General features: G+C 43.5%; 1 protein-coding gene across 3 annotated transcripts in view; it reads left to right on the top strand.

Moving 5' to 3' along the window:
• Positions 1 to 27863, top strand: part of znf385c (zinc finger protein 385C) — a 228391-nt gene that overhangs the window by 132708 nt on the left and 67820 nt on the right. The window contains exon 1 of one of the 3 annotated variants that reach the window (XM_064321829.1): positions 18093 to 18638. The exons of the other annotated variants lie outside the window; for them this stretch is intronic. Coding sequence (XP_064177899.1) covers positions 18356 to 18638 — 283 coding nt within the window. The 5' untranslated portion in view covers positions 18093 to 18355. Of the gene's footprint in view, positions 1 to 18092; positions 18639 to 27863 lie in introns of those variants that run through there. 3 annotated transcript variants of the gene reach the window in all.

Consider the following 27863-nt stretch of genomic DNA (forward strand, 5'->3'; position numbering starts at 1 on the left):
GCACGGAGCGGGCAGCCGCACGAGCGCTCCGTCCGTTTGCGCCCGCAGGCGTGCGCGGGTCACCGGAGCGCGCGCCCAGCCGCAGAGGTCCCGCCGCGCCGGCGCTGCAGACGGACGCGTGCGGCGCGGGACAAACGCAATCGCGCTGGCGCAGAATGCAAGCGTGCCCCCGCGCGACCGCCATCGCACGTCTCTGCAGGCCTGCCGCAGACTGACGACGGCAGAGTCTGAGGACCAGGGCGAGCCGAGTTTATTAAAACAAGCGTTCGTTTAATTTAAGCACAAGGGGTGAACTGGCGCTCAGTAATCCTATCTCACACAGCACATCCCCCTGGGGAGGCTGGCCCCTTTTATTCCTCTTAATGAAGTGCGCCTTAAAATGAAAGTGATTTTAATGGGATGTAATCCAGCTGGGAGACATTTCAAAGAGGAGAAAGTACCATCTTCCCCTCTGTTTCCTTATGAACTGAAGTCTGCAGCATGGGGCATATACAGTGTACAAACTGATTAATAGAATTCATTATACACACATGCAGTACACATCTGCAGAAGACAGAGGAAGATTGATGTGGCCTGTGTGTAATGTGTTTGCATAAATCACAATCCATAATGCCTGCATCTAAAACTGTGGGTATGTACAGCCAATGTCCCCATATTCATGTGAATGCAATAGCAGCACAGACACACTCGCTGTATTATAAACCAGCTCATGACTTCCTCAGGGCTACAATACAACTTCTCATGCTTGTATTGTTCTGTGCAACAGCATCTGTTTGTGCTGATAACGGGATTTGAGCGTCCCCAAATGGTCCAGTGAATTAGATTTGGGTCTGCACATTATGCGGTATAATTATAACCGAACCTGCGCCCGCTGAGCCCCAGCACCGCGGAGCTCGGGAGGGGTGAGGGCCTGCCCGCAGAGCGGATTACAAGGCAGCACCGATTTCCAGGATCGGCGAGCGCTCCGCATCTCCCCCGGCAAGCCTGGCACTCTCCTCCACTTCACTGTGAATTATAAAAAATAAATAAAAAATTCTGAAAGAGAAAAATGTTCAGGATTCAGTCAGGGGTCAGGGGTTCCCGAAAAATCAGGGGCAAGGAGATCATAGCACACTGTCACACAAGGTCACACAAGTCATGTTTCGCTTCAGTGTATTCAGGGAAATGTCACTATTGCATAGTTCTATTGAAATACTGCATTTTGTTATGCTTCTTGTACTGCTTTATAAGTGAATGATGCAATGCATCACAAAGATTTTTACATGGACGTTTTGTAGGGTTCAGCAGAAATGATCAGGGCAGTGCAAAAAATGTGAATGTAATTGTACTATTTTATTTCATTTTTATTTCTTTGCTGAAGGTTAAATTGTGAGCTAAAATAGCTCATTCTTGCATAAAACTGACTGCATACTAGCTTCCAGTTTCTGTCCTTTCCTTGTTGTGGTGGTATCTATTTCGAGATTCTGAATTGGAAGCTTGTTTCCAGTGTATTCTAATGTTTTTCCACCATGTAATGAAATGCAATGTCCAGCGGTCTGTGTTCCATGTGTGAAAATGATGGCATCTAATCCCCTGTCACCAGTAGGCAGGCGGCCATCATATTATCGCCAGGGGGTCCACAAGCCACTGGCCGGCACAGGTGTAGGGATATTTTTTGTTCCCACTGGAAATGCAGATGCATTCAGAACATTATGGCAGGCAGACTGGGCCATGTGGGCCCACACAGAGCACAGCAACTGTTTCTGTTTGTACTTACGTATGTTTATAATTAGAAAATAGTATTTCCCTCACTTTGAAATTGTTGTTTGTGGGATATAATTTCCCCAATGTCACATTTGATAGTGGAGAATAAGTGTTTGCCCAACTGTTGAATTTGGAATTTGATCAGTACAAAGATATTCTGTGTAGAGCGTGCATTCTGCACTATGGGCCTGATTGGGTTAGGTGGAGCACTGAGGCTAGGCTAGTGAGAGGCAGTTTCTGTGTGTATTTGTATTGTGTGTGTGTGTGTGTGTCTGTGTGTATATTTGATTCTGTGCCTGTGTCTGTGTGTGTGTGTGTGTGTGTGTGTGTGTGCGCGTGTGTGGTTGTGGGTGTGTGTGTATATTTGATTCTGTGTCGTGTTTCTGCTTGTGTGCGTGCGTGTGTGTGTGTGTGTGTGTGTGTGGTTATGTGCATGCGTGTGTATGACAGACAGTGAAAGAGAGGTGATAGTGAGAAGCACAGACAAGATGTTATCATAGATGTAATTTTCATTGGTTTATTTTTCCTCTCTATTGCCTTGTGTTGAATTGGAATTTACTGCTGACTGTGCTAAAGCACCCCACCAAAGACACAACCACACGCATGCACAAACACACAAACAACCGAACATCGCTCTCCTCTTTCTTGTCCTCGTTTTCCTACCTTTGCCCTGTTTGTCGACCGGGGGGTTGATGTGGCAGTGCTGACAGCTGGCACCAGGGGCACAGCTGGGCTCAGAGTCTTCCTCACGGGCCACATTAGTGTGGAATGGGTGAGCAGGCCTGGCACAGTGATGCCAACTGACAGCGAGAATCCGGAGCTCCGAACGGGGCCAGGAGTGTCGGGTCAGCAAAGAGAGGCAGGACTGAAGCGGTTATCGGGGAGAGAGGCAGAGCCCTGCAGGGATAACCTGAAAGGCCCGGGGGGGGGACACTGAGTGCTGAAGGCAGATTTGTTATGAATCATTACGCTTTAAATAAGCTTTGCTGTTCTGTTGTGTGTAAATAAATGGGTTAGTGTGACTTTACCATTTTTATCACTATTTATTCTCATTAAGGTTGAATGAGTATGGCATTCATATTATTCATATATTCATATCTCCTTTATATGTTTATTGTGTGTAAAACGAAAAGAAATGCTCTGGTAATTGCGTAATGTGAACTGATCTGATTAACAATCTGATGGGTTTGGAATGGGGACTCGCAAATGTTTAGTGAGAATGGGGTAATACAGAGAATGGTCAAACAGGTTCAGATTGTTCTTTTATTTATGGCAAGGCTGCGTTGGGCTTGGTAAAGCCAAAATTTCATAGGTCTCCAGGGTCAAACCAAAAGGCCAAAAGACAAAAAGACCAAAATCAAATTTAACAATATGTGCCCAAAAAACACATTGTAAAAGCACTTCAAAAAGCAATGGAGCATAAAACTATATTATACTGGCAGGTGGCAGTTATTCATAATATTGTACATTGATGGCTGTATATTTCTAAACATATTTATGCTATCTGTGCTGTACTATATACTATTTAATGCTATGAAATCATTATGGTTCTCAGATTGTATGTGGATAGTCGTATATTTCTAGATATTTATACTCTGTACATTTCTGTCTATACAAATATCATCTAGATAGCTAGCAAATGCTTATCAATAGATCCCTGAACAAGCGATAATCATTCTGCATAAAAAATTGCTAATTTTTACTGTGTAAGTAGCTCATTAAAAACATTTGAATACTGACATTTCACATCAGAATCTGGAAAGCTTATCTCAAATATTTATTTCCTGGACGCTCCCCTGAATGCTTGAGAGCCTGACATAATGCCACCGAAGACAATCCCTTTATCAAGAGCAGGAGGCTGGCGTCCAGGTGGAGCAAACACCCTGGGAAAATTCTGCTGCACAGCACCACTTTGAAGTCCGGTGAAAAAACTTGGAAACGGGTAACATTTTCTCTGCTCTGGAGGCACCACCACTATGTAGATTGTAAGGCAAGGCACAAACGGCCGTGTGGATAGCTGTTTCTAAAACAGGGTTAAGGCCACAATGCAGGGTATCCATGCACTGGCTGTGTGGCCACCATGTAATGAATGCCCTGGTCAAAGGAAGAGGTTTGATTTAAAGCACTGAAGAGGGGCAATGCAGAGAAATTCGTAAAAGGTGGTGCAGTGGAGAGGATTCTGTGAAAGAGGAAGCAGTGGAGAGGATTCTGTGAAAGAGGAAGCAGTGGAGAGGATTCTGTGAAAGAGGGAGCAGTGGAGAGGATTCTGTGAAAGAGAGAGCAGTGGAGAGGATTCTGTGAACAAGGGAGCAGTGGAGAGGATTCTGTGAAAGAGGGAGCAGTGGAGAGGATTCTGTGAAAGAGGAAGCAGTGGAGAGGATTCTGTGAAAGAGGGAGCCGTGGAGAGGATTCTGTGAAAGAGGGAGCAGTGGAGAGGATTCTGTGAACAAGGGAGCAGTGGAGAGGATTCTGTGAAAGAGGAAGCAGTGGAGAGGATTCTGTGAAAGAGGGAGCAGAATTTGAAATGGCCCAGACCAGTGCAGACACCCACAGATAAGTCCCATATCTATGTTGCTTTGCTTCATTTCTGTGATTGTCTCAGAGTCTTTGCCACCATCTGCTTTTATATTGAATGGCAGCAGCCTGCACATGATGCTAATGCACTGCACATGATCATTTCTTTGCATTACTGTCATGTGACCTTCTCAGGGTAGATATTGGCTCCAGCATTTCTAGTGGTCAGGAACTCCATTTGCACTTCAGCACCAGTGGTCATAAACCCATGTTCCCGCTACCTGCTGAGGAATCTCACAAGGAAATGCTGGAATTTATCAAACTTCTTCTCATGCCTGAGAACCCAAGAAGATCCATTTCTTCAAGAAACACTGGCAGAAAGAATGTTCCTGTGAAATTCCTTTTTTCTCTCCATCCATTAATCAATTTTATGCGCTTTCCAAAATGGAATTTAGCATATGCCTATAGCTAAATAAAAAAGTCTTTTTTTATTTTCACTAAATAATATGATATATTTTCTTGGGCTCTCCAGACAACTTGTGTTCTTTCATTTTAATCAACAGAAGTTCATTTTAATCTAAATCCATCCATGAATTCCATTCCTTTCAGATGTTTCTCTGGTTGAAATTCACCAAGTCATCTCTTTTAACTTTGTGAAACGCATGAAAAACAGTTAAGATACAGAAAATCAAGAAAAGTAGCTTTTCTGCTTGACTTGATACTAGGACAGTTCTCTACATTGTGAGTATCCTCAATAGTGGAGATAATCAGGCGAATACAACCCTTCTAGTGAGAAATTAAGTTACCATTTTTCACCCTGCCTCTGCACAGTTGTAGCTAAACTATCAGTAGCACTCACAAGTCACTTATTATATGAAGATTAATCTGAGTTTGACAGTGTACAAACACTCTTATTCCAGAGAAAAGCCGTCCTTAATCAGACTCCCTCAAATGAAACCACTTCTGTACTCTGCGGAAAATCAGGAAAGGAAAGGAAAAGTGGGTGAGCAAGAACTCTGTCATTTCACAGTACAAATCCTTTTAAATCAGCAGCCTGACTCCTTCAGTTTTCTCAGTCTAGCGCTATGACACGCATGCGTGCACACAGGCACACGCGCAACAACACCATTTGCATCCTCCTTGCCAAACAGTAGGCCATTTTCTCAGCTTGAGCGTTTGTCCTTTAGCCTCATCCCCTTTAGTTTAACAGGAGCAGGAACACTTTTCCTCTTGTTTATTTATTTTTGTTTTGTTTTGGAGGACACTCGACCCATTGTTAGCAGAGCGGCTTTCCACTCGAGAGCCTGAGAGTGCACAGAGCGGGGAAGGCCCGCCGTCAGCTCTGCTCTTACGGCAGTTTGGAGTGCAGAACAGCAGGAAGGCTGAGAGCAACCGCTGTCCTCTGTCGGGGTGGAGGGGTGCGCTGGGGGCAGCAGAAGGGTGTCTGCACCCCAGGTCTGACACCACAGAATAGGGGGCACTGCGGTCTCTCTCGCTGTCTGCTCACTCCAATCTAATTGGATGTTGCAGTTTGTTTGTCTATTTTGCTCTCTGCTTGTCTATATATTTATACATGAATTGTAAAATCTCCACAAAAAGCTTGTAAATGTACAAAGCCAGGGTGCTCCATTACAGTTGGCATACACTCTATATATCTGCAGTATGCTTGGAGTATACCATTCCAATGTTAAACTACATTTTGACTGCTTAAATTTAAAATTATATATATTTAACTGTGTACTAGGGAAGCATTCAAAAGATTTTTTCGAAAAAAAAAAGGCATTTTGATACTGCAGTGTTGGGATAGCATGAAGACCACCAGTGTCATATACACTAATATCTTGAAACTATAGCTTTCTGGGATTATTTAGTTGATGGTTACATGTAGTTGAGGCAGTAATGGAGATTACTGTTGAACACAGATCTTCTTTTAAGGGGAGACGTACGATGAGACACATCTATGAAGATTGTTTGATCCATGCAGGTCGCAGGAGACTTTTGGCTGCCGGTTCTTTTTCATTTCCTCCTCCGCGCACTGTGGATGGAGTCTGTGTTTGCTTTAAGCAAGCCCTTGCTTACTGGAGCACATATTATCCAAGCTGAAGTACTTTCACCTCTGGTCATGGTATTACAAGGGCTGGCCTTTCTGCCTAGATACAGCGTGACCTCAACCCCCCACGCCCCATCCCCCATTCATTTGCACAAGGGGCGGCATGGACGTATGTGTACTTCCTTTGGGAGTTCTCGCATCCAAAATGCCCCACAGCAAAGCTGATGAACAATGGGCTGGGTACAGGCCAAACAATGCTGCAATCGTGCAGAAAAATGATTCTCAGCGATAGTCCAAGAAGGCAGGCCCATGACCAGAGCTGTGGTTCACCGGTAGAGAGCACCAGTCAGTGACACCAGTCCCGATCACGCCAAGATAAACAGGTGAGCACATTGGCTCTGCTCTGGCTGAAGCAGCTTCACCCTTGTCAGTGTTTAAACCCCATGCACGGCTTTTCTCTTTCCTGTGGAAATGTAGGTAATAAGCAGTAATAACAGGCTGTCAGACTGCTAAAGCAGAGGAAGTGAGGTTATGTAATGGTGCGGCTGTGCGATGATTAGCGCTTAGATGTGGCAGACGCCGCAGTGCTGAGTGGGGAGCCCAACTGGAAAGAGGGACCGCGGGGGTGGGGCCAGGCTGCAAGAAGACGCAGATCAAAGTCGCAAACGCTCAAAACCTGGAGTCTGCACAGCGTGTCACACGACGCTCAACGTGTACAGTTATGCACAGCAAGTCCTATACAGTTCCTGTCATTTAACGGCAACCATACCAACTGTACCATACTACATGTTAAGCAGTCGTGTCTTCCTACAAAACCCGATGGTGGGGGAGGGGGTGGGGGCGGGGGAAGGGGGATGGGATGGAAATAATTGCTGGAGGCGTAAATATGTCAGTGTTCTTCAGTGTTAGATGCTGATGTTGGGATCATTTTACCCGACAGGGAATCAGAGGAAACACAAAGAGAATCCAACCAGAATCCACACACAAATCTATGTGTTCAGAGGGGGTCAGAGATGATGAATCTGGGGAGTGTGGGAAGCCAAGTTTTAAGCAACACAATCACAGAAGCACAGCCCCGGCTGGATCTTCCTCTGTGTTTTTTTCCCACAGATGGCATACAAATGAGTGGTAGTTATGCAAAGCACTGTGGGTCTGGCGAGTGACAAGACCCCTGTGTGTGCTCTCACCACAGCCGTCTCCGTGTTGTCAGCTGAGGGAGTCAGGTGGGATAAGCTCTCACTGTTTAACAGCTCAAGCGTGGGACACGCCCAGTGTGCTGAATTATGTGCCGAATCACACACTCGTGGGCTTGCGTGGGCATCGATGTGACAGCGTGGAGCGGAATGATGACTTGCTGAAGATACTGTAGTAACAGGATGGTGCGTTATTTTTATGGTATGCCAACCTCTGTTTTTATAATGTTCGCAACCTATTTCTAGTGAAATTTCAGACTTTGCTCAGTGTATCAGAGTTAGTGACGTTTTCAGGCATGGATAAAATTCGACGGTTTCAGCTGGCTCATTCTCGATACGTGCTTTATTGTGTTTCTTCCACTCCCTTTCTCTCTGTCTTGCTGTATCAGCAGAGAGAAACGTTCAATTCTTTCATAATGTCATGCTTGCCTTCTTGCCAAAGACTTCTGAGGTAGGGGCTGTCTGGTTTAATTCAGCAGAATAGCTTTGCTTCTTATAGATCTACTCTAGTGCAGGGTGATATTTTTGAATGTGTTTTTTTGGATAGCAGATATATAAATATTTTTAGTGGCATATTTAAATTTACCCTACAAATTACTGGTAATGTAAAGTACTTCAGGTGTTTTAACTAAGACTGTAAGCTAATTTTAGAACATTATTGTGGTTTTGTAACGTAATTCATGCTGTGTAATACCTTGGGGCCTCTACATGGGGCCATGTGTCTGTCCAACATGCCTCGTTTCTGTTTCCCTTTAATTTCCCTAAACTAAACTAATAGCGGCAGACGTTAATTGAGTGACGGTCCCTGGGACTGTACCCACAGGCTGAACAACTGAGGAGACCTTGCATAGGTTACTTTTCAATGACATTAACAATATCAGCTTCTAATCTGGTGTGGAAGATGACATTGTAGATTTTGAACCCTTTTTTGCCACAAAGGACAACTAAGGTTGATATAGTGTGCATGCCCATTTAGAAAAATCCTCAGTAAACTTATCCACCTCTAATTATTGGATTATTCACTAGAATAATTAATTCACCATTCAAAGTTGTATAATAAAATAATTTACAGCATCAGAGGATGCTTTTCCATTTAGTCAATTAATAAATCAAGGTGTATCTGTTGTGGCCCTGTTTACCCTCTGACACTATATTATATGTCAAATGTATCACTAATTACTGTAACTGTTTATTGTGCGTTTCTCACCTGTACATGCATTGAAAGTTCACAAGTTTTTGCAGAATTCATCCCTCAGTAATTAGATCAGGGATTAGGTCCTGTGATTATATAAATAAATTGTGGAAGAAAATGCTGGTGCAAGAACAGATTACATTACATTACATTACATTATAGGCATTTAGCAGACGCTGTTATCCAGAGCGACATACAACAAGTGCATAGGTTTCATGATGTAGAGGCGCAAAAGAAACACTAGAGTGAAGTAAGGATCGTAGTGCCAGAAGTGACCACATCGATCAGGACTCCAACCCTGTAGAGTAAGCTTGTTCATTACTTATTTTCAATGCACAATTGCTGAACTGGAAGAGAACAGCATATTCAATTTTTGTTTTTCAGTGATGTTACCTTGTCAGTATTTTTGTGACATTTCATTACCTGAGCTGTGAAATTGCTAATTTCCTTTCCAAAGATGAGTAGGTTTTAAGGGAGTACCTTTGACAAACAGAAAACGGGTGCATGGCAAGTGCTTCAATCTCAAAATTTCTTTCAGTTTTTTACCATGAGAGGTACAACCTACATTTTTATTACAAAAACTACTGTTGATGATTTAAAGGTAGAGGATAACCTATTGTGTAGCTAGGTTTAGTAGCCCATGTGGTTCAAGAAATATAGCAATGGTTTAAGGGTCAGATTGATTGTCTTGTCCACATGGGCAGAAACTGCTGTGCACTTCTCTCTAAACGCATATCCCTTTTCAGGCACTTATGAATCTCAACCACTTGACATTTGCATCTTATCACTGGTTAATATAATGAAGATAGAATGATCTGAGACTGCTTTATATGGTGATTGGTATAGTACCCTGTGTACTTAACTAAAGGGGAGCTAAAAACCCATATTTCAATCTTGGAGCAAACAGAACCTGAGCACTGTTTGCTCTCTGTCCTGTTGCCAACAGAAAGGAGAACCGTGCAAGGGAAAGAATCAGGATTCTGATAAAAACGGGTGAAAGTGGACGTGATGCACTCTATAATGTGACTCTGGTTTGTTTGCTTTTAACCTTAGATATGATAAGGCCCTGCATTCAAATCTGAAATTCATCCATATTTTCTAGAGAAATAAAGTTTTTTTTGCAGCTACAATCACTAGGGTGCAGTCATCTTGGAATAAGCTAGAATGTGACATCATAGGTTGTTTTTTCTTGGCTACTCAAGCTATTCCTATTACTGGACTCTATACTATACTAGATGTTGGAGCATTGCTGTGGGGATTTATTTCCATTCAGGCAGAAGAGCATTAGTGAGGTCAGGTTCTGATTGGGCGATTAGGCCTGGCTCACAGTTGGCTTTCCAACTGATCCCAAAGATGTTGGATGGGGTTGAGGTCATGGCTCTGTGCACGCCAGTCAAGTTTTTCCACACCGATCTTGACAATACCATTTCTGTATGGACCTCGCTGTGTGCTCAGGGACACTGTTATGCTGAAACAGGAAAGGGTCTTCCCCAAACTGCTGCCACAAAGTTGGAAGCACAGAATTGTCTAGAATGTCCTTGTATTAAGATTTGCCTTCACTGGAACTAAGGGGCCTAGCCCAAACCATAAAAAAACGACCCCAGAATAAGGGGTGTCCAGATACATTTGGTCATATAGTGTACAGATATCTATCATGCCAATCTTCTTCATTTCTAGGGCACACCCAGGTCCCACACTCGTTCTGTACTGAAACGGAATATGAGAGGAGGGCCGGTCCAGGAAGGGCAGTCATGGGTGTGTTTCTGTTGTCAATAGTGTTGAACGAGTAGTACACACAGGAGAGTTTGACATACTCTGCCTTCTCCAGTCTGTGCCAAAGCACTCCTGAGACCACCTTACAGACTACATTAAGTTTAACATGCACTGCGTGTGTTGGTCTAGAGTGTCCACTGTTCTTTCAGCCAGCTACGTCTCTTATATACGACTTCAGGATTGTGTCTCTGGCCACACAGAATGCATTTTTTTACGACAGTAAAATTGTCAGAATGTTGTAATACTTCCAGCGTTGCCCTTTCATCTGTCTGTGGTTCAGTGGTTACACCACAAAGTGATTTCCAATCTCTCGCTGAACTTCTGTTGTCCTCACCGTTCCCAAGAGTCCTGTTGATTTTCCACTCACAAAGTCAAAGGTCAAAGTCACATTGGCTCGTTATATATGTTTTCCAACTGGCCCTTTGTCAATTCCCACCCATGTCCTTATACTGCTGCTAAATCCATCAAACTTTCCTCTCCAATAGAAACTTCCTGTTGAAAAAATGAAAAAGCCGTAGGGCATGTTTTTTTATACATAAAATAACAATGAAAAGCCAGTTCCATCCCCTTGAGTTCACCATTATCATAGCGCTAAAAACAGAAAATATCGCTGATTTCTATTTGACTTGAATTTAGCTGGCTAGCTAAGTTAAAAAGCTCATGGTCACCATTGGCATTCATACCAAGGTCATTGATGATGTAGCTAGATAGCTTGCTAGCTAACAAACTTACATCACAAAGCTAGCAACTAACTTAGCTAAGCTGCTAAAACATCGGTAGAGAGTAGACAAGTTCTGTAAACTAATGAGCAAGGAGCCATTAGGTAACTTATTATATTTGCCTCCTGTTTTACTTTGTACCACAAATGCAAACTACAAATTACAAATGCACATTCATGGAAAAAGTGGATGGCACAGATGTGAAATTATGAAGTGAATATATAACAATATTTCAGCTTGCTTACTTTATTGTTAAGCAGATAGCATGAGTGTAGAAAGCGTATGAGTCTCTGTATAACTGCTTGTGAGTTTGGCAGGTAAAAATGATCAATTAAATCCATTAAATAAGTGAGGTTCAGATAACTGTGATTAGGCTATTTTTTGGGCAATAAATTTAGCAGACACTCTTATCCAGAGCAACTTGCATAACATTTCAATTGCATACATGGCATTTACAATGCATCCATTTATACAGCATGATATATACTGAAGCAATGCAAGTTAGGTACTGTACCTTGCTGAACTATACAATGGTCCATCCCAGGAATCAAACTTGTGACCTTTAGGTTACAAAGCCAGCATCTTATCCATTGTACTACACTGCCGCCCCCTATATTGGCCATAATCTTAGCGTCTGGTGCAGCTGTTAATTCTAAGATATAATTGGCCAGGACACAGCCCCAGTATTATAATTCAACCCTAATTTTATGTTCCCAGGAAACCAAAATTTTCATGCACAAGCTCTAAAGTCACATAACAAGTATTATCCTCACAATCCCAGAGAGCCCGATCAGTTATTACTGAATATGAAGTGGAGGTTAACCTCATTCCGCAGTTCAGTGCTGCAGATCTGGGAAATGATCACCCAGTTCCTGCTTGTGATCACGGAAGGGAGCTGATGTTTCATTTATTTTTTGAAGTTCCTCTCTTTCCGGCTGAGAAGGCATGACAGCGTGTGACAGAGATTTAAATGAAACTGAGCCTCTCCCTCCTTTAAAGTAGGAGCGGTGAACAGGTGTCATCGTGGTGTGACATGCGCTGTATCTCTGTGCCCCCAATGCCTGGCGGCGGTGCGTGTTTCATGTGGAGATGACAGCCCCCCTCCCCTGGGCCTCCTCGCTGTGATGGAATCAGCTCCTGTGGGGCCCCATCCCCAAATGTATTACTATGTTTAACCCATCCCAGTGACCCTCGCTCAAAAGCCCAAAGCCCATGGGCATTTACAGCGTTCTTTCTTTTTGAAATTGGAATGCTAATGAGGTTTGAGGCATCTCCGAGGCACCTTAACTGTCACATTTTAAGTAGCATCGTTATAATGGCTGATAAACACAGTGCAGCTGATCTGTTTACAGATATGCACAACAAAAGCATATGCTTACAGATGTTCGATATACAAGTATTGTTATATTCTCTGTTAAATGTACATGAAATGCATTGTATGGTGGTAGCCCAGTTGGGTGGGTCATTATTAATGGAGCATTTGGAGAAGCATTGATTATAGTTCAGCACTTCCTGGGTTTTTTGTTGTAGGCGTACCTGAGCCTGGGCCAGTACCAGTCTCTGTTGGCTCACTTTTTGATAGGATATGGAACGTGGCCAAAGTGAGAACAGTGGAGGTAGGCCTGTTTATTGTGGCATTATGGAATGGTTTGAAATGATTTAATTCCCAAACACATCCTCAAAATAAAAACGCATCAAATAAAAGTGCTTGTTATTTGTTTTATTGTGCTGGTATGTGGAATATTACAAAATGGGAAAAGGTTTTGGAAATACATGCAAGTCCAGGTTTCAAAGGTAAGGTACTGACTAAAACTGCTACAGATCTGCCCCAGGGCCTCCAGACTGGAAACTGTGGTACAGACACATGACACAGTGTAATGGCAGGTGGGGTAGGTAGGACAGAAGTATTGAAGCAGTGAATTACCTAATGTTAAACCACATTTCAAATTCACACATTACCATCAGGGTCTAGTCAAATGCTTTTTCCATTAATGCAAAATTAACTTGAAACTAGTACAATTTTAGTTTGACAACAGTGAACAATAAAGACCACATGGAACTGTTTACAAAAGGATGCTGAATAGGGTGGGTAGCACGATCACTTTGTATTTAGTCATCTTAAATTATTACATTATTATTTTTATCATGTCTAAGAAAAAATCTCCCATGCTGTGAGGAAGGATTGAGGAGTAACTGACCTCTGGCGGTGCTGAGATGAATTCAGGGTGCTATACCTCTGGTAAATGCACTCAAATGCAAGCTTCCATTTTGAATGGCCCTGAGCTGACTTAAATCTGCACTTACTGTAAATGCGGTCGGTGAGAAAGAGGCAGTCATGTCCGCGGGTGCTGGCTGGCACAGGCCCACACCTACAGTACCACAGCAGGACCTGTCCGTCAGCAAGCGCTGCATGCCAGCACTCCACGCACTTCTTTCTGTTCTCTTCAGTTTGTCCTCAGGCTGGTTATTTATTGCTACTGGAGGTAAATTTGGCCTGCATGCACGGGAAACATGTGGTGGATATTGCGAGTGTTTATAGTAATTAAAAACCAGATGCCACCATATCCGAGAGCTGCCATTGTGGAGCCAGGATTAGTTACAGCCCTCTACCTCAGGTGTGCGCCAGCGTCGCCCATTACCCAGGCTGAGTCGCAATTTTTCACGCTCCCCTCTGCTGATCAGTCCTGTTTGACAGCCCAGCCCAGCCAGCTATTTCAGTCCAAGGCTGTTTGTTTGGGCTGTTTGTTTTGCAGCAATACTGAAGTAGCTCTTTAAATGGCATATTTCAGTATTCACTGGCTGTAAATCTCACAAAAGCAATGCACTGCTGCTTTGGCTGCAATGACACGACCATGGACCAGAAATGAAAGCGGTTTGATGGAAAGGATGCCCATTTGACACAGGCCCTGTACCCAGCATTAATCCAGCTGAAGGAGCAGGAAGTATTTTACTGTGTGCTTCACCCCTCACAGAAACCATCACACTACCTTGCAGGGACTCCTCATTTAACTTTTTCATTACAGATGTTCTGCTCTGGCATACTATAATGTAAGGGTGACCAAATATAATGGCATACTACCAAATAATATTTCGCTAGGAAACATGAGGGGGAAGGCAGCGCTCACCAATCCGCCTTAAAGATGGAACATGTAAAAAGAATTTTTTTTCAGAAATTAAAAATTACAGAAGCAATGGAATTTTCATTACAGAGGGAGTCAGGATAGAAAGTAATGAGGAACAATAAAAGACAGTCAGGCTTGACATGTATTGATTAGAAGTGTCTGCTGGCAATGAAAGTGAGATGAACTCAACAGAGGCTCCCGCTCCACAGTTCTGCAAAACATTTGCAGAATAATTCTCACTCCTAATGCTTTCATTCAGGCACCAGCATTGTTCATTTTCATTGACAGACAAGTAGCTGCCATCTAAAAACATGGGAGGGAGGATGATGACCAAAAAGAATAATACTAATGTTCCTCCAATTCCTGGTCACTTATTTGGCAGTTCGAAGTCTGTTACTGGAAGCATCTTCTGAGTAAACTGTCTTATTGGCTCCTTTCCCGCAACTCTGTTCCACGTATTCAGAGATATGACTCAAAGCAGAAAATTCCCGAGAGTCTTGAGATTGCAGCTGCACCACAGTACAGGAGCTGAAACTAAACCCAAGCTTGTACGCTGGTGTTTCACAGATCCCTCATCCCTCAGGTGACAAAGGAAGTTAGTATTCCAGACATGGTCCTCGTGTCCCCATATCTGGCGCCCCCCGTCTGTCACTCAGGCCTTCTCCACCCCGTCTTCCTGGCGTCATATCAGGCAGAAGCCGCCACCCCTGCCCAGCAGGCTGACACTGCTAGCGTGCCACTGAACTAAACCTGCATTTTAATTGATCCACCTTCCCTGCCTTTCTCCCAGATGCCAGTTATAAGCCCCCTTATCAGCAGCACAGGCAGCCAGTGCTCTGGCTATTTAGCTCAAGTGTGACTAGCTAACCTTCTCTTCTAACACAGCCTCCAGTAAACTCTGAACATCTCCAGTTTGTACATTGAAGTAGCCTCTTTAGACAATTACCAAGAACATTTCTGCCTCAAACCAGATATGCGTTCAGCAAGGTGAATGTTCGCAAATATTCACCAACATAAAATATTTGAACTTTCTCCAATTGCATCACTAATGATCGCCAATACCAACATTAGCTAACAGCCTGACAAGGTAATGTGCAGCAAACAGAAATGCCTGTCCAAGGAACTACACATGCGTATCTAGCCAGGGAAGTATTGATAAAAAGTTACTTGGTATGTAACTGTCACATTTGAATATCACAATGTCATAAGCAGTCCTACGGATTACTTGCTAGTTAATTATATTTATCATCATGTTCTTCAATCTAGCTAGCTATCATAGCTCACTGTAACTCTGTAAAGCTACAACTATATATTAGTTAATATTAGCTAGCTAGCTATATAGTATTTACTTTGTAGCTCACCATAAATCCATATATTATGTTATGATTATATGCTATGTTAGTCAGCAATTGATTACCTCAGCTACACCAGGATTTTCACTTGCTAGCTATATTCATGCATTTATTCCTTGTCTATAAAGCCTTCTGATAACATTGAAGCTGTGGGGAAAAAACAACCCTCCACTTATTCCATTTGTATCTAAAGAATTTTAACGGCAAACTAAACGGAATGTAAATTTTTTATTTTTTTATTTTTTTATTATTTCTTTAAATGGGGTTGAGTACGTCCATTTCTCACTCTTATTTGGAATTGCCTACTATGTGTAACGGAAGCCGTGTCCATGCATGAACTCCACTGCAGATTCAAGAGAGTGCAGACATCTATGGTTCTGCTCTGAAACGTGGCATCACCAGTGTGCTTCTTTTCTCACCACAGACTACAGCCAAGCTTGCATAGAGTGGAGCTGGAGGAAGACCTTTTATATGTGGCTTTCACATGCAGTCCACCAGCACCAGATCAAGCTGCTGGTTTGTTAGAGAGTGATGAGTGCAGTCCCCTAACTGACTGAACCCTCCCATACCTTGGGTAGCACAGTTGCCCGTTGTGCTTTGCCCTATGGAGCTAGCGGCCAAGGTCGGCACTGGCACGATTCGGATTCAATCCGAGACCGCGGGGCTCCATCCATGCACCACCGCATGGTGCCTTAACCGAATGATAGGGGGAGAGAGTCTTCACTAGCCTGATAAAGGGTTCTGCGGCTGGGACCATGCACTGATGGACACCTGCTGTCACAAACTGCCTTTTATTTCCTTTGTGGAGTTGCTCCACCTGAGGACCGAGAGCCTGCATTTCCAGACCAGTGTTCCAGATAACGCCGCGATCACTTTCCCCAGCCCGGCCCTGTTTCGGAGAAACTGCGTAATGCTGAATTCACACAGAAAATGAACACGCTCACACTGGGTTAGGGCATCTGCTGCACTAAAAAAGTACATGAATAATGTAAGCCTCATATTAAATTATCGTTGTATAGATTCAGGAAGATGTAGTGAACGGAGTGTGTGCTGTCCTCCCTCACAACACTCAGGACCCAAGCCCGCGCGCAGTCGCCCACTCCCTCCTCTGGAGCTTCTCTGCAGCTGCTTTTGGGTGTGCAGTTAAACTGACTGAAAAATGCTCCTTCTCACTCCAACATTTCCTCTCCTGTCACAAGGCGGCGGAGAGAGGGCAATTTAATCGTGTAATTAAACCCCTTATACACCCTCTGAGATGCGCTTTGGCGCTACTCCAAGACAGCTTACCAGTGCGCCAAGCCTCCTCAGCCTGCCTCCTTCTCCTTTATTTAGCACATAAAGCAATGCTGGCAGGGGAAGTCCAGGGCTGTGGAGGGCTTAGCCAGGTGAGGATGCGAAAGACAGCACATGGATCACTTTATTATTATTATTTCTTTGCTTACCAAATGTTCCTTTCCAAGGTGACTCATAACATTATTTTTTTCATGGAACACTAAAAGCCATTTGAGAGGAGTAAGGTACTTTCTCAAAAGCGCCGTCCTACCTCGGATACGAACCCACAGCTTTTGACCTTTTTTACTCGAGGGAAACGAATCGCAGAATAAAATTAAATATATTTTCTTTTAGGATCACCTACATCACCCCTGCACACATACAATGGCACACACACGCGTACCTGTATTCATTTCTGTACACTCATTTAATAGCCGACACTCTCTTTGCTTTTATTGCTCCTAAGGTTTCTCCTGGCCTCGCTGTGCTTTAGAGTAGTCTGTACTTTACAGAAATGGTGGTCAGTGGGGGACCACGCTGTGACTTAAGCAGGGCTATTTCATAGTCAGTGTACACACCCTCAACACCAAAGCTCAGCATAATGACGGCTGCCTGCAGTATGGATGATAACTGCTCTCCCCATGCCACTCGCAAAAGGACAAACACAGATGCAGGAACAGTGAGGTGTTGTTACTGAATACACTAATTCTAGAGCAGCATATACTTTGGCACCCAAGTTGCTTCCCTGTATCCATGCATGAGGTGTGTATTAAACTAAGATCCTCTTCAGATCCATCCAGCGTGCCTTCATAGGAGCAATGGTTCATAGTGATAAAGGTGGGCTAAGTCACAGAAAGACAAACCGGAAAATGTAACGGCAGTAAGAAACAAGGAGTGAAAATGAATAGCTTGTGATAAAGAGATTTGTATTCTATTCTGTTATGTGTGTAATAGAAGGGGAAATATGAAATAGATCCCCTTATCTCCTTAAAATAAATTCAAGTGTTGCATGTATGACAGGAGATCTCAAAGCCAGTCTGCTAAAGTCCCAGGCAGTGCCCAGGCAGTAAACTGTCAGAGCAAACATTTAAACATATTAGAGTTCACATCCATTCACATACTATGACATTTAAGCATTGTTTTCCCCTGATACATCTACACCTCACACCTATGATTTGACACAGCAGTAGTAAAACAAAAGCGTTGTTTTGGAAATAAAACAAGCTAATTTGCCCATCTTCCTCATTTCCCCATTCCAGCGGCTCCCAGAGACGGAAAGTGGGAGATAAAGAGAGAGGGAAGAGAGAGGGCTGGCTATCACAGCCCCCTCCCCTCTCTCTTTCTAGCTCTCCCTCTACCCCTCCCTCACTCAGCTTCCTTCAGGGCATACAGATCAGCAGAGCATTAAGCTTTTAATTGAGGTGCATGTGTATCATTCTTCGGAGTTGTAGCAGTTGGGATCTGCAGGGATTCGTCACTGACAGGAAAAACAGAGAGCGACAAATTGAAGAGACAGGGTCAGAAGAGAAGAAGGGGCAATCTGTTCTTTTGGTTGTATTTATTTATCCTGTGGAGCACACACCTGTTTATTTCCCCTTATTTTTTTCTTTGGAAGAGGACATACTACTGTTTGGTCAAAACCTTTCATTGCAAGCGACAGCTAGAGAGAGAAGTCTGGCTCAACTATTCAAACCCACCATGCTGTTTGGTAAGCTAGACTTCACTGTTTATTGCACGAGGGAGAGTGATGATGTGGCTGCCAGAGTCCGAGCGTTTTCTTGGATTCGGGGGAAGTGTTCCTTTTTGGGTTTACCTTTGTGAAAGCAAACGATTAACTTTACATCTCTGAGAATAGAAGGCTACATCTGTAGCACACTGTTTACATGTCCTATTGTGCCTGGTTGGGGAGAACAACTAAACAGCAGTCGTTTAAAATGTAAGTTTACAGCAAACTGTCATCCAGAGCAAGACTACATTTATCCAAGTAATTCGGATGATGGTATGTTGACACAGATCCGTCTAATGTTAATTTGCATATTTATATTCTCCGGTGCTAAGAAAATCAAATTAAATTCGCTCGAATTTATATCAGAATGGGTAGCGCTTGGCAAATATATTGTGTACATCCTTTTCCCCTCTGTGGATAATAGCTAATGCGTTAGTGAGTGTTTCGGTAACACTCCAGCAAGTAGGCACGTTGTATCCGACATATAGATTAACGGGAATAATACCACTCGTGCCGTGGCTCTAAACAAACTGACGTTTACATCGCAGACATTTTCCTTACCTTGAGTTTGTATACAGTACATCACCGAATGACTCCATCCCGCCTCCACCACCTTCCAGACCTTTTGTTTTTATTCCGCGTTTTGCGTTTAATCTTCAATTTAAAACGGCTTCAAGCGGTGGATTATTTCAATCCTTTTTCCGAATTACCCCACATCCTTTAAACCCGGCGACTAATTCCAGCGTATGATATCGTCTAGCAGTAGCCTATGTTCTTTGCATACGATTTGGGGAAACAGAGAAAACATTACTAATAAAGTTTAAATCGTCAGGCAGCGGTAAATGCCCATGTATTCAAAATGTTTGCCATCTCTAGTCTGTGTGCACTCTTCCTTTTTATCTGTAGTTTTTGTCATGTCTGTCGGATGCTTGAACAGCGCCACAAAACCATTTACAGCGGGTTTGGGTTAAGCCAAGTATTTACAGAGAAAGAACCTTTTCGCACTTCGACATTTTGATGCATTTAATGCGCACTATTTTTAAACGCAGGAAACAGGCTACGGTACATTTTCGTTTTCAGTTCCTATACAACCTGGAAAGTAGCGTGCTAAAGTAATTGCCTAATTAGGAACGTGACCTCTGTGTTTCCAAAAGACACGCTAGTTTAAGAAATGAATTCCTTTTTAGGAACAAAATGTTGTTCTACCCTGCCCACCGAAGAAGGCTACATTGCAGTGTGTCAGGTGCTACATTTTTTTCTTTTTTTGCAAAATTACTGAATTAACTTTTGTATTTCGCTGCAGTGTATTGATCCAATGATGGTCTCCAATAATTGAATGCTAGTTTCCTCAGTCTTACAAATGAGCGTTTGTCAATATTTGACTGAGCGATCCATAGCATTTTCAAAATGTAAATGGCGGTAGTTCACGCAATATAAAATACAGTATATTTGAGTCTGTCAAATAAGGATCTTGTGATGATAAGTCCTTTTTGATTAATCGCATGATATATCACATGACGTTAATCTTCTGGATTTCATACATCTGATTGATAGGCTTATTAATTCCATTGTTGTTTTTCATTGGTATTTTTCATCCTGGAAACAAAAATGTAGTTTGTCTTGTTTTTGTTCATTCACAACACTACGTTACCTGCTCTTAATTCAAACTAGTTGTTTCGCCCGTTAGTTTTTATCACTGACACCTATCTACTTGCATGGAGATGAGGCGCAATATTTTAGTTTATCCACTAGGAACTGCCCCCTTGCTAGTGCTTTGTTTTGTCTCCTGTAGTAGAGTAAAGGGTAGAAGCCAGAAATTTGGCAACAGTTTGGGGGAAGAAGCCACAAATAGGGGCTCCAGCTGTTTTATTTTCAGTATCAGCCTGGAAACCCAGCACAAAAGGAAATATTTCACATGAGAACTGTGAGCACACACCTTGTCATTTTTAAATGAACCTTCCCCTTTCTGGAGATGATGGCGTAAGCCACACAGAGCCATGATCAATCTGTGCTTGAAACTCCATTGTGGGTGCTTAGCACTACCAGGGCATTAAAATGGCTTCGGTGCACGCGCCATTGAATTGTGCAAATGAGCAGCATTAACTTCTTCATGTTATTTATTTATTTTTTGCTTTAATGCCTCCTCACAGCATGGCGGAGAGCTGTGCGTGGAGGGCCTGCAGCTAAAGACAGGCGCGTGTGCTGCTGTGGAGATGGTTTCGGAAAGCAGTGAGATATGCCCCCACCCCCCGCCCCCCAGAACAGAGCAGATGGATCCTTACTTATATGCACTGACTGGGCCACTCCAGGCATTTGGGTCAAAGCTGACAGAACCTGAGTGGTGCCGTTCTCTATCACCATCAGAATAGGCAAATCGGTAGCAGTGCAGGGGCGGCGGGATCGAAGTGGACATCCTCCATCGCTTTTAGTTTGTCTGGACCTGACAGGCCTGCTTTTCGGAAAAACAGACAAATGCTATATCTGTTTCAGCTTGGAGTGTGTTGTTTTGTTACTGTATCCTGACAGCGACGTAGTCACCTTGGTCGCCACTCATGTGCTGTGTCCTAACCGGAGTGACAGAGTGACAAAGGCATGTCTTTCAGGGTGCCCTTGGGCAACGGAGTGGATAATTAGAGGCTGTGATGCAGTTGGGAGGGGGCAAGTATTGTGTTATTTTGCAGGAAGATCAGAAGAAGAAAGGAAGGGGTTAATTGCTTTGAAGCAGTGATCTTTGTGGGGTTATTTACTGTGGATGGTTGGGGGGTTGGGAATTGGGAAGTGGTCTGGCAAAGGTAGTGCAGGGACAAATGGGAAGAAGTGGAATCCTCCATAGCTTCTGTGCGGTTCAGCTGGTTCATTATGGTTCAGCTGAACAAGCACAGAGACTCCAGGCCAGAGCCTATGCCTGTGGCACATGGAGATAACAGAGCCTGCTGGACTGAGAATGCTTTCCACTGTGTACAATGAAGGGTAGAGTGAGGGGGGGGGGGGGGAGTTGGGGGGCAGCGAGGAGGGGTATAACGCTGTCACTGTTGTGCAGCCAAACAGATGTTCTGCAGCATGCCAATATAGCTTGTTTGAAATCAGATTTGACCAGGAGTCAGAGGAAGGGAGAGAAGAGTCAAAAGATAACTGGGACAATATTGTACTCATTGGAAGTTTCACCCTATGTAAAGATCCCTCAGTAGGTCCAGTTGTGACTTTCCCATTCTCAATGCCTTTTTCTCTACTTAGTTTAGATCTCCTTACACATATACAGCTTCAATGTTATTCTTCAGTGTTAATGAATATTATAGCTGGGATAGACTGGTGCTCATGCTTGTCTAGCACGTGGAAAAAAGAAAAACGCGAGGACACACAAGCTATCCTCACACCCGTCTCCTCGGTCGTAAAATCTGAGACCTGCACTCACTTTATGACTCGTTTGTCCGTTCCACCGACCGCCATGCTGGAGCGAGTGCGCTTGGCTCGCTCTACTTTTAAATGGGAAGGGAAAGATGGGATAAATGTCTGGGGCTTTGCGAGAAAGCTCTGGTCTGGGAAGAGCTAATCCTCAATCCCTTCATCCACTTAGGGCTCGCAGAAGGAGTGCGGCCAAGGAAGCGATGACTCAACCGCCCACCCCACCCTGCCAAACGTCTTCCTGATTTGACGGTTTATTTTGTTTGTACGCGTTGCATTACCCCCCCCCCCCCCCTTCTGTTTTTGGTTAACCACAGGCAGTCAGGTGATGATGAGCGAGGACCTTCATCCATGTCTTTGTTTTGTTTGCTTGTGTCCGGCTCGAGGACGTTTTGGGCTTTGAGCCCGAGGCCAGCAGGTCAACCTCGGCAGCGCACTCAGGGTGACGGATAGACCTGTTTACCATGGCGGGGTTTACGGGGAGGTGAAAGGTCACTGGCGCACGCAGGCACCAGACCGTTTCCCGCTCAGCCCTCCGCCCGCGGCCAATCGCGATCGCGCCTTTAAAATTCCTGCATCGGAGTGCGCGCGAGTCAAACGTTTTTCCAGGCCCCCTGTAGGGAGCAGATTTGTGACTGGCAGCAGTACTCGCCAAAGGGAAGTGACAGTGCAGGCTTGATTGGCCTGTCTGCTGATGTGGCTGTGGGGCTGGCAGACTTTTCTGGGCAGCCCCCCTCCTGCTCCTCCCACCTCCTCATGCTGGGCATATGTGAAGCCCAGTGGGGATTCTGATGACATTAACTTGCTCACAGCACCAAGGAGTGATTGAAATCCACAGTTTTTAGTGAACAGTGCTTGCTTTTTTATCTCGCACAGAGCTTAGAGAGAAGACCATTCATCTTCCTTCATGTATGTTTTTTGGTTCATTCTGATGGAGAAGGGATGACAGGTCAGAAGATAGCATGGCAAGGGTTGGCCCCCAACACCGCCTCTGCCCACTGGGGAGACTCGTATGGCTCCAGTCAGCCTCCCAACAGGCGCGCCATACTTCTCGCCATGAACAGTGCCTTTATACTTCTCCTTCTAACTGCCTGGCAGGTCTGCTTAATTAGTTTGTTGCATTGCACTGAACTGTGAACCTACTTAATGTCTGGTCGTTTGATTACTCAGTTGTTGAGGTCCATTTATATCCATCTTAGTAGCTCCTGTTGACCCCACACACACTGCACTCTTATTGATGGAAAAAGTAAGTGAAATAAAAGTGACTCGAGGGATGTTGGATAAGGGCTGTTAATTAAAGTAGGTCTGTGTGTATCAAGTTCATCACACCTGCAATACGTTTGGGTGCAATATGATAAATATGTCGGTGAACAGACTCAGTTCAGTATGATAAGCCTGTAATGGAATTCATGGTAGTGTAGTTATTCCTTAAAATGTCTTCTTAGCTGTCACCTATTTTGCATTGATAAGGTTGGATGTAAACTGAGCAAGCAGAGACGTGTGTGTGTGTGTGTGTGTCTACGTGTGTTTGTGTCTATATTTGTGTGTGTGTACATGTGAACATGATTATGCTGCCCCCCCCCCCCAACATACTCTTTTGAAGTAAAGAGGGCCACTTGCCCTTGATGTGACTTTCTGACTTTGAGCAAAGTACAAGATGAAAGGAAACAGGAATTAACTGGGGGGAGAGGGCCACACTCCACAGCCAGCTCATCCAGCACCACCACAGATCAGCAGCAGCTCTGATGCGGTCGGTGTGCGTGGTCCTTGCAGAGTCGTGCTTTCCGAGCCTTGTTTCCGCAGCCCTCCTGGAGCTGCTCCCCAGCTAGTCCGCAGGCTTGTCTCTACCAACTCTGAAAAGCTGAAAACAAGCAACGTCAAGATACTGTCACCTGGCAGCCTGGCATCAGCAGTATCGTGTTGGTGTGCCCAGGCAGGAGCAGTTTCTCTGGCAGCCTTGAGTTGACACTGCAGCCTCTAATTTCATTGCCTATTTGTCAGATGGGAGACAGTGACAAACGAGGATCCGTTGTTTAGAACAGAGTGAACCTGTCAAAACGGAAAGGTTACCACTGTAAAGTAACAGGAGGAAATGTTCGGGAAGTAGGTGTTGATCAGCCAAACTTCTGGTGCAGCCAGGAGCCGTTGAGCTCTCAAAGAAATAGATTTTTCAATCAAAACATTTATTTGGACCTTGTGCAATACTGTAGACAATAAAGGAGTTACAGCCCGCGATGCAGTGAACCAAATCAAAGCATAACTCAATCTATGGCGCATAGGTTTGTTGTCTACTCCCTTCAGAATATAATCAAAGGTGCGCTCTGAAACAGCCCTCCGCTTCGGAATGAATGAACGCGGCCCATAACAAGTGAAATAAATTGCTCTCCTGAACCCTGCTGTGAGTTTGAGTGAGCGAACACTCAAGCGACCATGCTTTTTAAAAGGAATGGAAATTAATGTGAGCAGACACATTCAGCTGAGGGACAAATAAATTAACCTCTGTCTTTGAAGGTGATGTATTTAAATCGTTGTAGCCTTCAGCCGTGGGTCAACTGGGAATAGGGGGGAGAAGGCGGGTATCCATCTAGAGATTTTTTTTTTTTTTTTTAATTTATTTATTACATCAAAACGGTGTACTGAGAGGCAAGGATGTGGTGCACCCAAAATTTTCGAAGGGGGCATAAACTCAAACATGGATTGTCTACATACAAATCTTTTTTTATTTATTCATTTGTTTCCCCTAGGTTATCATTAAGGGTGACAGTATTACACTTCCAACAGCGACAACACATGGACTGCAATACATGAAATATTTCAACAACGTATTGGGCTACATGATGGCACTGTAAATGTATCAAGACAGCAATGATAATATTTTGTTCACATTAATTATCAAAGCCATGGAAAGTGGATCTGTATTGCGTTCCACTTTTCAATTCCATGCTTTTTTTCTAGGGAATGAAAAGCTACAAGGGACTACATTTATAATATATCATGAGAGAGAGAGAGAGAATGAATAACCCAAAGTGTAAGGGGAAAGAAAATGAAGCCGAGCACAGCATCAGCCCCCTCAGTTCTCTCTAAAAGTCTCTGTCCTGTCATGTAAATAATAGCTGACGAGCAGTAATGCAAAGTTTATTATTAGCTGGCAAGTGAAGAAGATGTAGCTACCGTAGATAATCTGCTTACACGTGTGAATTCACAACGATGATTTGCAGGGCATTTCACACAACTTTTTGAGGAACTTTTGTTTGGTAATTTAACATACTCCAATATTAAAATGCAGTTGTTTTGCAGTGCGCTTCATCTCATTGGCATCGTTGATCAGTAATATAAAAATTATTTTCCATATCTACTCCATGACTGGAAAACTTATAAAATACCAGCACGTAGAAAGCACATTCATTAAGTAGATAACCAACAATCAAGCTAACTAGATATTTTCCAAAGGGTACCAAAAGTTATATGAAAGCGTTTTTCATTGTCATTCAGACAGTGACTGGTCATGCTCGCCACTCTCTCAGCAGTGCAGCTTCTATGCTAAGATGTCATTAAAGCTCTTGTTTCTATCTGCTTCTAATGTGCATTGGTCAGCATACAACCCTCTTGCATTGAAGCAATATCTTGTCTATTTTTTACTGTCTCTGATGCCAACTCGTGAAGGAACTAACACAAGGAAAATGGGGATTGGGGGTTTACTGACGTATGTTCTGTGCCATATTTCGATGAATGCTCCTGAAATCATCACAAATAAAAATTACAAAGGACATATTCGAAAAATATGTTCATTTTGTAACTAAGAGATGCCAAAAATCTAAAATCTGAGTGGACACAACACCACTGCTGAGAGGTCGAGCAATCTGTCACATCTGGGTCGTGTTGATAGCCTTGTGCCTCTATTAAGTTTCACCAAGTAGCATAACATATTTTGACAATGGTGTTGAAATGCAGACCACCATCTTTCTATTAGGCATGCAGGGTATTTATAAATCTCGGAGTTTTGTCTTGAAAACCCACCGATGCCTTGTGCAATTCCAGTTTCTTAGCAGAAGAGATGATTGATGGGGAGGAGGATGTTCTCTTGTAGTTGAGAAATAATTAAATTTGGTTCCTCTTGTGGTTGAATTCACCGGGAAACACCCGTGTACCTGCTACAGCAGAAAATCAGAATGAGCGATGGAAAATACTGCTGCACAAAGATCCAGAGCACAGAAAACAGGCATGTTTAATTATCATTAAACATCAGTATGCTGATCTGCTGGAGTCAAGGGAATTAAAAAAAAAAAAAAAGATCAGTGTACTTCTAGCTTGTGTTCTCTTTTAGATTATGAACTCAATTTTATAATTATCAGGTTACTGGTTGATTATTTATGTGTAGTTTTTTTGCAGTTCATTATTTGTGAGTGTGGTCCCTGAAACATTTTATTCTGAAAATAAACAGCAGACCACATATGCAGAGTAGCATTGTTACCGTGTATGTAACATGAATGTCTTAGTAAATGCAATCAAAAACCACAAATGACTTACTGTAATAAGTTAGATGATCACAACATTCATATTGCTGTATTAGCTAGCTTATTTGGTTCATAGGCCAAATTATCTAACGGTCTTTGACATTTTGAAATGTATGATATTGAAAGTTATTCTATACTAGTTATTCTAGTTGTTACTTTTTTTAAATAGTAAAATGGCTTTCAGTGATGGTTGCATTTTTATCTATCATGAGGTAATGAGTGTAGAAAATACAATTAATTTGGCCAGCTTACCCAAAATGGTTACCCAGAATCTGGCTAATGATGAAAAATACCCCCACTGTCTTCCTCAAAACAGATTTAATTAGGCAAGTTAATTTACTTTCATTTATAATTCATTTATATAACGGTATATGCTCATTTTAAGTCACACATCATAACGATATGACAGTGCAGCCTGTTCAAATTTAACAATGTGAAAATTCAGACGGCACAGAAACTATTTACACACTATTATTAGGCCACAAATTAACATACACATAGCTGGTGTAACCAGGCCCTTGACTCCAGAGACGCATGCCTGCTTTGGTCTGGAACTCAGCGGGTTGCCACTCTCATGGTTTAATGAGATCATGCTGACAGAGGCTTTGGTGTGGCAGCGGTCTAGATGTTTGCCCGAGGGCACACGCCGCCAAGTCCAACATCTGACTGTGCGAGGGGAGACCTGTGTGCAACTGAAGAAGGTGGGAAGGAGCTCAGAGGTAAATGCAGAGTGGGAGCATGACGCATGCAAGGCTTGTGTTATTTAAAAGAACTCTCATAAAAATGGGGCTCGAAAGCCCCTTTTATGCTTTAAACACTGCACATCACATTCCTCCAGGTGCCAGGTTGTAGCAGTTCGCCCCCCCCCCCCCCTTTCTCTTGAAGGAGTTAACTTTGTCCTCTGCGAGAATACCTTACCTCTCCAGCGCTGGACAGGATTCTCCACATTCATCTGTGACAAAGGGACTCTTTGAAGTGGCTCATCCACCCGAGAGGGGTTTTCAGCGCAGCAGAGCGGATGTGCCAGGGCGCAGTGCAGACGGGGCGGCTCTCAGCAGAGACCAGCTCTCCGTCAGTTTGTTTTCCCCTTCTGTCCGTCTCATTTTCTTCCTGCACGGTCCAGTTTGAAGGCTTGGCCTCAAGCCTTATCTCCTGAAGCGACTTCTTTTATTCAAGTGAATGCTTTCACTCTTCATTCTGTACAAGAAGGGTGAGAGGAGTTGCATTTAGACCAGAGCCCGTGGGTTGTATTGTCTTCGTGAGCACGACAGTGTTTTGAGAGACAGTGCGT

Source organism: Anguilla rostrata, chromosome 2 (genome assembly GCF_018555375.3).
Source record: "Anguilla rostrata isolate EN2019 chromosome 2, ASM1855537v3, whole genome shotgun sequence".
NCBI classification, from domain to species: domain Eukaryota; kingdom Metazoa; phylum Chordata; class Actinopteri; order Anguilliformes; family Anguillidae; genus Anguilla; species Anguilla rostrata.